Below are 12989 nucleotides of genomic sequence, written 5' to 3'. Positions count from 1 at the left end.
TTTAGCTATTCTGGGTCTCTTATTCTTCCAAATGAATTTCCTGATTGCTTTCTCTATTTCTATGAGGTATGCCATTGGGATTTTAATTGGAATTGCATTGACTCTGTATAGTGCTTTTGGTAGTAAGTCATCTCCATTTCTGAAGGAGAAATAAAAATCCAAGGGGAGAATGAATCAAATAAATCACTGCTGAGAGAGAAAAAGGTTTTTCCACTTCAGTGAAACATTTCCCATTGTCTCTTCCAAACTTATTTTCATTATATATAAAATTTAGTTTGGACTATCTGACTCCTAAAGACTCTTGCAGCTGGCAATAGTTTTGATGGTTTTGTCTCCTCCAAAATGCAGGTGTAGAAAAATTAATCACCAATGCAGCACTGTTGGCAGGTAGGATCCATTGAGAAGTGTTTGGGACATGTGGGGCTCTACCCTCATAAATGAATTAACACCACTTAGATAAGTGGTGTTAATATACAGGAGAATATTTGCCCTTGCTGTCTTCTGCAGTTGGGCCTTGTGAGGACACTTGCATCCAGTCTTAATGAGGATCCATCATTCAAAGGTGCCATCTTGGGAGTAGAGAGAATGGGCTTTCCTTTACTAGTATCTTGATCTTGAATTTCTCAGCCTTGAGAATTATGAGAAATAAATTTCTGGTTTAGTGAATTACCCAGTGTCAGGTATTCAGTTATAGCAGAACAAAACTAAGGTTTATGACACAGTTTGGATATTCCATAGTCACCTTATAGCAGTCCAATGTTTTATAACATGTTATTTATATGTTTTAGTTGAGCCAAATATACTAACATTTTGCAGAATACCTGTAACATCTTTTTCCTTCATAACTAACCTTTTTTTACCAGATTATGAGTGAAGTCAACACCATCATTTGAAAGATGCCTTAGGACATTCCAGCCTGCCCAGTTTTTGAATTAAATGGCTGTCATATATAACTGTGGAAATTCTATGTAGACCTGTGTTTATGTCTTGAATTAACCTAAAGGGTCACTTCTCCCCATTCCATAAGTAGCAACATATGAAATGAGAGTGATATAGATATGTTTAGATGTATAGCATATATAGATTCTATACACTAACAGATTTCACATTCTATAACATTTCTCCAAAATAACCTTTGTTTTCTGTTAAATATCATTATAACTTAATGTAACTCTTCAGTATGTATATTAACTTTCATGAAGATTAATTTTTTTTCTTTATTAGATATAGTTACAAAATGAAAAGTCAAACTACCGTCTGGGACAGAATTGATGAAAGTCACATATCTATTAAAGGGCTTGTATATAGAATATATCAACCAATTAAATATGGGCATACATTTTTAATAGATAATTCAAAAATAAGATTGCAGATAGCAAATAAACACCTGAGTCATTGTCATTAGGCACAACAGCTATACAACTAACCTTTCAATGTGCTACCTATCATAATGGCTATCGAATAAATAAATAAAAATAAAATTAATGATTTCAAGTTCTTCCAGAGATGTGGAACAATTGGAACTCTACTCTCACACTGCTGGTGCTAATACAAAAATGTACAGCCACTTTGGAAGAATCGTTTCTTAAGTTAAACGTAAACATACTGTACAGCTTAGCAATCCCACTCCTAGGTGAAATGAAGACTTCCATCTAAACAAAACCTCAATGACAATATCAACAGAAGCTTTATGTGTAATTGTCAGAAACCTTGAAACACCTGAAATGTTCTTCACATAATGAACAAATAAAAACAACAACAAAAAGTTTGCACATTTATACAGATGAAATACTGCTTAGCAATAAAAAGGAACAAGCTACTAATAAACACAACAAAATGCGGGAATCTTTTAGCACATTATGTTAAATGATGCCAAAGAGCTAAATGCTTATGAATCCATTTATACGACAACTCAAGGTAAAACTATAAGAAAACAAATCATGCCAGGGACTGAGAATGGAGATCAGAGTTGACCACTGCATTAATTGCCTATTGCTTTGTAACGAATTAGTAGCTTAAAATAAGGCACTTTTAGTACCCCATGATTTTTGTGAGTCAGAACTCGGGCATGGCTGAGATATTTTTCTAGCTCAAACTTCATAAGGTTCAGTAGTACCACTGTTAGCAGTGTGCAGTGCCATCTGAAGACTCGACTGGGGGAAGATCTGTTTCCAAACCCATATACCCAATTGTTGGCAGGGTTCAGTACCTTGTGGCATTTGGACTACGAAGATTATTTCCTTCCTGGCTGGGAAGTCAGATATCTCTCCCAATTCTCTGTCACTTGTGCTTCTCCAAAATGCAGTTAACATCACACAGCTGCCTTTCTTCAGACAGCATGCAAACGCAAAAGAGAGCACTGGAGGCATAAGCTACTCTTTTTTTTTTCTTTGCAACTTAATATCAGCAAGGACATTCCATCAACCTCTCTCTTCTATTCTCTGGAAGGAGTTGCTAAATTAGCTCACACCCAAAGGGAGAGGATTTTAAGACAGCATGACTACCAGTAGACTAGAGTCACTAGGGGACATCCCCTCAACAGCTCCTTAATCCAAGCCATTCATATTTCTTCCACGTTCAAAGGACACTGGCCTCTCCCAGGGTCACAAAATTCTGCCCCATTGCATTTTCAAGTCAAAGTCCATGATCTCATCATCTGAGTCTCGGACCATCTTAGATTCTCTGTCCCTTCTCCACAAAGGGGATCGGGGAGTTTTGGGGGTTGATGAAACTGATTTCATCTTGACTGTGGTAGTGATTACATAGCTGTATCTGTTAAAACCTTGTAAAACTGAATATTCAAAAGATGTTTTTTACTGTCATATATATTTCATTAAAAATTTTTAAAAGTTAACATCTTAAGAATACAGTACACTTGAATGTTATTTAAATTTTGGCCTAATGAATGGAATTGTTGACTTAGTATTAATAATATATATTTATACCAATCTACATTTTGGCACTGGAAAGCAGTATAATTGCTTCTAATTTTGTCATTGAAAAACTATAATAACATACCATATACTTATATAGTCTATGATTTGCTTATAGGAAAAGAAAAATATTGTTATTGAAAAGAATATATAATTGTATTAATTAAGTCTTTCATAAAAAGAAGCTCATTCAGAATAATATATTTTCCCCTCCTTTCTTTGTTTTCTTTACTTAGAACAGACAAATTCATCAATCCAAATATTAGGGAAGATAAACATGTAAATGCACAATTAACTTTTACTCACTTAGTTCTTAAAAGAATTATTAGAACAGTTTTCTACAAAATGATTTTTATAATCACTTTTGAAAAATAATTTATTTCCAGGCTGAATATAAATTGCCAAAAAAAAAAAAAAAAGTCCCATTTTCCTGCTTGTTTTTCCCATTTTTAAAAAGTGACAGAGGTAAGGTGGTAGGATCCTGTTACTGTACCCTGTTTATACAGCTGTACTTCATTGAAGGAAGGCTTGTGTTACACACAGTTTGTGATAGGAAGTAAATGCTTTTAAAACAACTAAAGAGACAGGTCTTTAACCTCCACCTTTGTGGATTCTTTGTTCTACATTAGCTTCTGTGGAGATTATAAGGAAGTAGCTCGAAAACACATTATTATGCTCTAATGAAACCTCATCTGATTAGCTCCCCTCCTTGTTAACTCATTATACGGATGCATTAAAATAAACTTTTTAAATTAAATTCTTCTGAAAGGTCCAAAAATATACAATATGTTGGCTTTAATGAAGGTTTATAAGTAGTAAGTTCTGAAATGTTTGATGCTGAGTATATTCTACAGGGAAAATGGTGTTTAGATTGCTTCAAGGGCTCAATCTGTATACAGTCATAAAACCTTAGGAAATCCATCAGCTTTATTACCTCTTGAACTCATTCCACACAACATGAGAAGATAAAAAGTGCCACAGGGTTTCTTATATCTCTTGTGTGTAGCTATGTGTACTGATCAATAAGTCAGAGATTTTGGTACTAAATTATTTCAAAGATTATGACCAGGCAGTTTGAAAGGTCATTGTGGTGAATTAGTCTTCATTTGTGCAGGAACAATTTTCTTAATTTTTTGGGTACAAATACAGTATCATAATTAGAAATTATTAAAATGATTAAAACATTAACTATTCAGTATGTAATTTACTTATCAGAAGCTGGGTAATGAAAATACTTTTATAGAAAGTATTTTATGACTTTAAATATTTTAAATTTTATTTGTTCTAATCAGTTGTACATGTTTTTTATAGAAAAATATCTGATAAGGTTCTCTGTTCATAATGTTGTTCACAATATTCTCACCCTCACAGAATTAAATTATTCTTCTATCTCTGAGCTATCACTTGTTTGCTAAGAAAATTTTGCTTTGCATATTTTGTTTGGTAACTCCCTACACAAATTGTTCAGAGAATATACAGGAACTGCAGAGATCAGTAGACTGGTATTTTCACAATGAAGCCCCACTCTTCCATCCCATATATCCAAGCCTAAAGTGTTTTATTTTTTTTCTCTACTGATAAGGATACAATGATAATACCACATGGATAATTCCATCTCCTGGATTTGTAGCAAATGATCAAACATAAATTAAGTAAGAACAAATATATGTTTTTAATTGAGTATTATATAATGTGACATTTTGAGCTGTGATTCTCTTAGGAAATGAAAAGTATCTACTGAAGAAAAAGATATGAGCAGAATAAAAAATGACTTGGCTTCTCCTGTGTCATTTATTTGAAGGGTCATGATGGAGTCATACTTGTAGGGAAAACAAGCCATGGGTGTGTGATAAAAATAAGAACATTCATTGTCTTCTTTATTATGAGAACAAATAGCTACTATTTGGGAAGATTTTAGAAATAAATACTGTCTTGGTAGGTTATGGGAAGAACCGTATGTGACCATTAGTTAATACATTTCTGTACATAAAAAGAAAACCTTAAATCTTAAGACCAAATATTACTGTTTTGTTTCTTATTTCAACATTTTTAATACATCTCAAAAGACCATCAGGAAACAATATTATGTAATATTTCATTCCAAAATTTATGTACTATTTTCACCCATCAGAGAATTCTTCTTAATTAGAAATATGTTATCACATACTGAAAAATCATCACTATCCATTGACTGTATTGTTACCACATTACCAGTTGGTTTTTATGATCTGTTATATTGTAATATGTTAGCAAAGTGTTAATTTTAGAAGTCATTTTAGTTTGCTGAAGGCATTATGTCATATCATATATGCTATACATATTTATTGGCTATGTTTCAATTTTTTATTTATTTGTAATTTGTTTACTTCCTATTTATAAAAATGATTTGAGGCGCCTTATTTCAATTATCATTGTGTTGGCTAGCTTTTCCAGAGATGTTCCAGATTTTTCATCCTCACTCAACAGAGCAACATGCATAATTGGAAATGGAAGTTACTTTGTTCTTTTTCTCATGGCTCATTTCAAATTATGTGTTTTGCAGAGGTTAACATTATGTGGGCTGGACACCAAGTACACCACAGTTCTGAAGACTACAACTTATCCACAGCACTGAGACAATCTGTCCTCCAGATATATACTTCCTGGGTAAGTCGAATGAAATTGAATAAATGTGATACAATGATTTGTTTTTTAAGGATCAACTATTTCTCTTTCCTCATATTAAACTTGTTGGGGTCTTAAGCCCCCTTGCTCTTCTCGACCAGCGGCAAGGGAAGGGGACACTCCCCAACAAGGTCAGACCGGGATAGGTAAGGCCGACTGACCAACCGCTCCCAGCCCTCCGTGTGGAGGACAATCAGATGTGTCAGGGAGACCCGTCACAACAGGAACTCGTTTATTGAGGAAATCACACAGCTTTTATGTAGGGTGGGGGCTAGGCGGGAACCAATCAGCTTAAAGGTCAGCAAGGCATGGGGTGTTCACGCAGGCAAAAGTCCCATAAGACTATATGGCAAGCACGAGCTGATCACGTTCGCGGAACTATTGTTAACCAATCCCTGACGGTGGTCCAATTCATCGTCATTAACTATTGAAACCGCCTTTGAGGCCTTGATCTTGCTCACTCACCAGGAAGTAAGGAGTCAGCCTGAGTTAGTTAATGTGTCATTAGTCCCAACATAAATTAATAGGAGATGTTTATAAAAATGCTTCATTTTCCTCTGTAAGGTCAGACCCTAAAATATTTCTTTCTTCTTTGCAAGACCAGACACACATGAAGCAAAAGGTCTTTTCCAATTGTAGTCTCTTATTTGGCCTAAAAACTCACCTTGAGATATACAGCAATATGAGAAAGTCACTGGCATTTTTAATTTACTCTCAGCCAGGAAGGGGATGTATAGACAATGTATCCCAATCCAAATATATGCAAACAGCTTTCATTAGAGACTTTCAAGAGCAATTTTAAAAAAATCAATTCACATTTTTGCATGCCAAAATAACATGTACTTGAACTCCTTGCCTTTTTTTTTTTTTTTTTTTACATTTTTTGGTTGACAGAGTAATTGCATATATTTATATATACAACGTGATTGTTATACATATTTACATTTCAGAATTATCAAATTATGTTAATTAGCATATCCATTACTGTAAAGATTTATCTTTGAGGGGAAAACATTTAAAATCTTTTCTTGTTGATATTTTGAAATGTACAATATATTACTATTCACTATAGTCACCTTGGTGTGCAATCGAACATCAGAAATTGCTTGTTTAACTTTGTATGATTTGACAAGCACCTGCCCTTTCTCCACCTTTACCCTCATACCGCCATGCTCCCTCCCTGCTAATTACTGTGTACTCTCCATTTTAACTTTTTAACTTCCACATATAAATGAAATCATATATTATTCATCTCTCTGTGTCTGTCTTATTCCACTTAACATAACAATGTCCTCTAGGTTCATTCATGTTGTTCGAAATAGCAGAATTTCCTGTTTTTAAGGTTGAATAGTTTTCCATTGCATACCTGTACCACAGTTCTTAATCCGGTCATCCACTAATGGACACTCAGATTGTTTCCATATATCTTAGTTATTGTGAATAGTGTTGCAGTAAATATGGGAATCCAGACATCTCTTTGACATAAGGATTCCAGTTACTTTGGATATAATCACTGTAGCACGATCATAAGGTAGTTCTACTTTAAGTTTTTTATGGAAATTCCATACTGTTTTCCAAAATAGTTCTACTAATATCCAATAGTAATAACAGTATATAAGCCTTCCCTTCTCTCTGTATCTTTGCCAACACTTCTTATGTTTAATCATTTGAAAATTTATTTGATATTTCATTTTGGTCTTAATTTACATTTCCCCTATGAATAGAGATGTTGAACACTTTTACATTTATTTGTTGACCATTCCTATTTCTTCTTTTGGGAAATGTCTCTTCAAGTTCTTTACCCTTTTTTACTTTATTTTATTGTTATTCAATAGTTTGAGTTCCTTTTATACTTTAGATATTATCTCCCTATGTAATATATATTTTGCAAACATTTTCTTCCGATGTGTGGGTTGTATTTTCACTCTAGTATTTTCTTTGCTGTGCAGAAGCTTTTTAGTTTGATGCAATATCATTTGTTTATTTTTACTTTTGTTTCCCATGCTGTTAGGATCTTATCCAATAATCTCTGCCAACCAATATCATGCACCTTTTCCCCTGTATTTTCTTCTATTAGCTTTATAGTTTCAGGTCTTATGTTTAAGTCTTTAACCCATTCTAAGTTTCTTGTGTAAAGATCCATTTTCATTCTTCTGGGAGAACATTGATCATATATTTAGAAAACACTGAAAACTACACCAAGAATTATTAGAACTGATTAACAAATTCAGTAAAGTTGCACGATATAAAATCAACTTACAAAAATCAGCAGCATTCCTATATGCTAAAAATGATTTGTCTGAAAAAAATAATTTAAAAAAATCCCATCTATAATAGCAACAAAAAAGAAATAAACAACCTATTTTAGGAATAACTTTAACCAAGGAAGTGAAAGATCTCTATACTGAAAACTATAACAACTGATGAAAAAATTGATGACACAAAAAAATGGAAAGATATTCATGTTTATAGATTAGAAGAGTCAGTATTGTTATAATTTTCCTACTCCCAAAAGTGATCTACAGTCAATAAAGTTCCCATCAAAATTCCAAAGTCTTTTTTCACAGAAACAGAAAAAAACAATTTGAAAATTCACATAAACATAATACACACTAAAGAGCCAAAGCAAACCTTATCAAGAAGAACAAAGCTGGAAGCATCACACTAAGGGATTTTAAAACACATTACAAATCTGTAGCTATCAAAACAGCAAGGTATTAGCACATTATCAGTAGAATAGGATAGAAAGTCCAGAAATAAATTCACAAATACACAGATCAATTGACTTTCAATAACGGTACCTAGAGTGCACAAATGGAAAAACAATCTCCTCTGCTTTTTTTTTTAAATCATATTATGTTAATTAATAAGATGCTTACTGTGGTTTGGATATGTTATACCCACAGTTTCATATGTTAGGAGCTTCATACGTGTGGTGGTGATACTAGGGCTAGTATGGAACAGTTAAGAGCTTGAGTTTGGTAGGAAGTATTTAATCAATTTGGAGTGTGCCCTCAAAAGAAATTGTGGGTCCTCACTTGCTCTTCTTCATTTTTTATTTATAATGTGATTGCTTATTATCACATTCACTTTTGCCATGAGGTTACACAGTCAAGGTAGTAGCTTTGCCAGAGCCCACATCATATTTTTTGACTTCCAGCAACTAAAATTATGAGATAAGTAAACCTCTTTTCTTTATAAATTATCTTTTCTCTGGTATTTCTTTATAGTGACAGAAGTGGAAAAATACAATGCTCAACTTTTTCTTTAAAAACTCCTTGCACAAGGGGATGGCAAGAATAACAACTACTAGAAATAGACTCTGGTTCTGAGGTTCTTCTGACTCACTGGACAACCCTGATCTATTTGATTATATCTTTTTCTATGATTTTCCCTGCTTAGCTCTTTTTTGGCTATCAAAATTCTACACTGAAGTGTATGTGGAACCCAGAGATGTTTAACCACTGAACCATATCCCCAGGCCTTTTTTATTTTTTAATGTGAAACAGGGTCTCACTAAAGTACTTAGGGCCTCACTAAATTGCTGAGTCTGGCTTGCTATATCTTTTGATCCTCATAAATAAGCTCATGGTTCTCTAGGTCAAATATTATTATCAGGGAACTGAAAATCAGTAAGTTTAATTGCACATCTAGTAAGTGAAAAAGTCAAGTATTTGAAACCAGATGTCTCAAAACTGATTAAAAAATATAAACTATGGGTATATCAACCAAAAAGTAGCACAGCAGCGTAGGCAAAACAAATCTATAAGCCTGTAATGGCACTAAAACATTTGCTGGAATGGATCTTGTAAGAAATTCAGCTCAGCTCCATCATACCACAGACCTGTGTTAAAATTTGAATTAATTTCCTAGGACAGCTGTAATAAAATACAACAAACTGTCTGGCTTAGAAAAACAAAAAAATTATTTTTTCAGAGTTCTAGAGGTCAAAAAGTCAATATCAGGATATCACTAACACTGTGCATCTTATCTTCTAAGTTCTGGTAGTTTCTGGGCTTATGAGTGCCTAACTCTGGTCTTTATATAGTATGTTTCCTATGTCTTTGTCTAAATTTCCCCTGTTTAAATAAGTACATCAGTCATACTGATTTAGGGCTCATTAAGGTGAGTATGACTACATCTTAACTAATTACATCTGCAACAACCCTGTTTCAAAACAAGGTAACATTCTGGGGTGGTAAAGGATGCAATTTCAATGTGTCTATTTGAGGGAGGAGGGTACATTAGAATACACAACATAGCTCTAAGCAATAAACAAGGAAAACAAATAAATATATATATATATATATATTCATCTCGTATAGATTGTGCTGGAACTCCGGATGTCTAAACACAGAAGAAAATACAACTCATTTCATAACTGTATAGCTCAAGACTAGAATTAAATGTCCAGAGTAGTGAATGCAGGGAAGAAAAGGGCTTGGGATGGAAGGGAGGGACACATCTACCCTCCTTTATTTTTTCCTTCATCATTTTTTCTATATTGTTTATGGTCCAGTGTAGTTACACATATTGATAGGATTTGCTGTTACATATTTTTACATAATATACCCCAAAAAATAAAAACTAGGAATAACTCTAACCAATGAGGTCAAAGACCTCTATGATGAAAACTACAGAACTTTGAAGAAAGAAATTGAAGAAGACCTCAGAAGTTCTAGTGTCCAGAACATGGTGACTGATCCTTAAAAAACTCTAAATGCATTTTTATTGCAAGTAGGAATAAATCCTCTTATTGATGAAGGAAAGAGAATCATTGTACTTTTTCATGCTGTCATAGTATTTTGTTCATAGGCTTTTTTATTGTCACTTTTATTAACTCATGTATGTTCCTGAGGGGTTGAGAGCAACAACTGTGTCTTGTATATCTTTGTATCCCAGCCTACCAGAGGGCCTGGCATATCTAATAGTTACTCAGTAAATTTGTGGAATAAATGAAAAAAATAAAAAAAGAAGTACTAGTGTCGCTTTTATGTAATTAGTTGTACACATTTGGGGCATAAATATTGTTTTCACTTCTTATTGTATTTTTCTTTTTACTAATATGAAGTGACATTTTTTGTGAATTCTGATAAATTTTGGTATGAAGTCTGCTTTGTCAGAAGTGAGAATAGCTACTCCTTCTTCTTTTGAGGTTCCGTTCACATGGTGTGGCAATATCCATCCTTTCACTTTCAGCCTGTGGCTGTCTTTGCCTGTAAAATGCATCTCTTGTCTTTTAATCCATTCTGCCAGCCTATGTCTTTTAATTGGAGAGTTGAGATCATTTAAATTCAGCATTATTATAGGGAGATATTTATTAATTCCTACTGTTTTGATTTATTTATTATGTTTAATTTGGTCCTGTTTCTCACTTGGTTAACTATACTTCAAATGAGATTTGTTCTTTAGTGAGCTGTGAGGTTCATATTTTATTTCTTCGGTGTGCAGTATTTTAGTAAGTTCTATAATGACTGTTTAGTAGTTATGAATTCTTTTATTTTCTGCCTATCTTGGAAGGTTTTTATTTCATCTTCAATTTTGAATTATAGCTTTGCTGAATATAGTAGCCTTCATTGACAGTTATTTTCTTTCAAGATTTGGAACACATCATTGTTAGCCCTCCTGACTTGTAGAGCTTGTGCTGAGAAATCAGAAGTAATTCTGATTGTCTTGCCTCTAAATGTGATCTAATGGTTTTCTCAAGAGTTTTTTAAAATTTGATCATCATTCTCTGTGTTTGGCATTTCAATTATAATGTGTTGTGGAGATGTTCTTTTTTGATCTCATCTATTTGGGATTCTGAATACATCCCAAATAGGTCCATCATTTGGAAGGTTGGGAAAGTGTTCTGTTCTTATTTCCCTGAAGTTTGTCCATCCCATCAGCCCACAGTTCACATCCCTTCTCAATTCCAATAATGCTTAAATTTGGTATCCTCACATTATCTCAGAGCTCTTGTACATTCTGATCATGGATACTTATTTATTTATTTTTCTTTAATACTGTCTGAATGTTCGAGGCTGGTCACTTTAACTGCCAGCTCTAAGAGTCTGTCTTCAGCATGGCCTACTCTATTAGATTTTCAACTAAACATTTTATTTGATTTTTTGTGTCTTTCATTTCCAAGAGTTCTGTTTGGTTCTTTTTCAATATTTCTATTCCTTATTGAATTTCTCATTCATATTCTGTACTGACTTCCTTAATTCACTGAGTTGATTTTCTGTGTTCTCTTAGAATTCATTGATCATTTGTGTAATAATTCTTTTTAATTACTTATCTGATATTTCATTCACTTCAATATTTTGATGGTCATTTGCTGGCAAACTATGAACTTTAGGAGGTGCTGCAATAGCTTAGTTCTTCATATTTCTTGTACTCATGTGTTGAGTTTTCTGCATCTCTTGGAAGGGATTTCTCTTCAACTCTTATGTGTGGACCTTTATAGGCATAGTTTTCACTTTCTGAAGTATCCTAGAGTGATATGGATTGAGACCCCCCCTTGTAGATTTGGTGTCCCCAGCATTTTCATTATTTCTGTTTTTCCAATAGCAATGGATGTCCATAGGTGGGACTTAGGAGCCTATCCCTGGCTGTTTCTACTTAAGGTCTTGTTATTAATATGTATTTTGGTCTCTTCTCTTCTTTGTGTTTAACTATAGTTGAAGATTGTCATTAATTTTTGTGTGAAGCAAGGTGTGCTGTCTTTTGGTTAAGTTGAGTTCAGTATCAGTGTTTCCACCCTATGAACTTACAGTGTCCCTATAGGTTCCTAGCACCTAACAGAATAGGGGGAAAAACAGTAGCAATAACCAATGTAAAGAATATACAGTATTAAACTAAATACTTGGTTTCTACTATGATGTCTATAATGTTAATTGCCACAAAAACCAGAAATGTTAGGGTCAGCAATTGTCAACAGCAAAACAATAAGTAACCATATCTAGCATTAAAGCAAAGAATAGGTATCAACTATGTCATTAATAGCAGTAATAATTATAATAGCATTAATGGTGGGGGCAGTAGTTATATAAATCAATTAGTACTGAAAGATGGTAAGAATACAGTCAATGGAAAATGTGATAAAAGGTAGAAAAAAGTCAATAATTTTGAAAATGAAAAGAATGTAAATGAGATGTAGCTTATGATGGTCATAAGAATCAGAAATAATGGAAATAATAAAGTACAGAGAGAATGAAGGAGAGAAAAAGAGAATTTGGTTGTTAGCAGGAGAAAAGAAAAAGAGAAATAAGACAAATGAAAAACAATGTAAAACACATCCAAAATATATTAACCAAAAACCCTAACCCTCAAAAGGCAAGGCAAGAAAAAGTAACTACATTTAAAAAATGCTAAAATGAAAAAGATGAAATATATATATATATATATATA

At 33.3% G+C, this 12989-nt stretch overlaps 1 protein-coding gene across 3 annotated transcripts in view; it reads left to right on the top strand.

Moving 5' to 3' along the window:
- Window positions 1–12989, top strand: part of AGMO (alkylglycerol monooxygenase) — a 196009-nt gene that overhangs the window by 111709 nt on the left and 71311 nt on the right. For all 3 annotated transcript variants that reach the window (XM_079151906.1, XM_079151907.1, XM_079151905.1), the window contains exon 5: window positions 5476–5579. In XM_079151906.1, coding sequence (XP_079008032.1) covers window positions 5476–5579 — 104 coding nt within the window. The remainder of the gene's footprint in view (window positions 1–5475; window positions 5580–12989) is intronic.

This window comes from Sciurus vulgaris, assembly GCF_902686455.1.
Source record: "Sciurus vulgaris genome assembly, chromosome: 8".
In the NCBI taxonomy this organism is placed as follows: domain Eukaryota; kingdom Metazoa; phylum Chordata; class Mammalia; order Rodentia; family Sciuridae; genus Sciurus; species Sciurus vulgaris.
The sequence above is the reverse complement of the archived record's forward strand: the minus strand, read 5'-3'. Positions and strand labels throughout refer to the sequence as shown.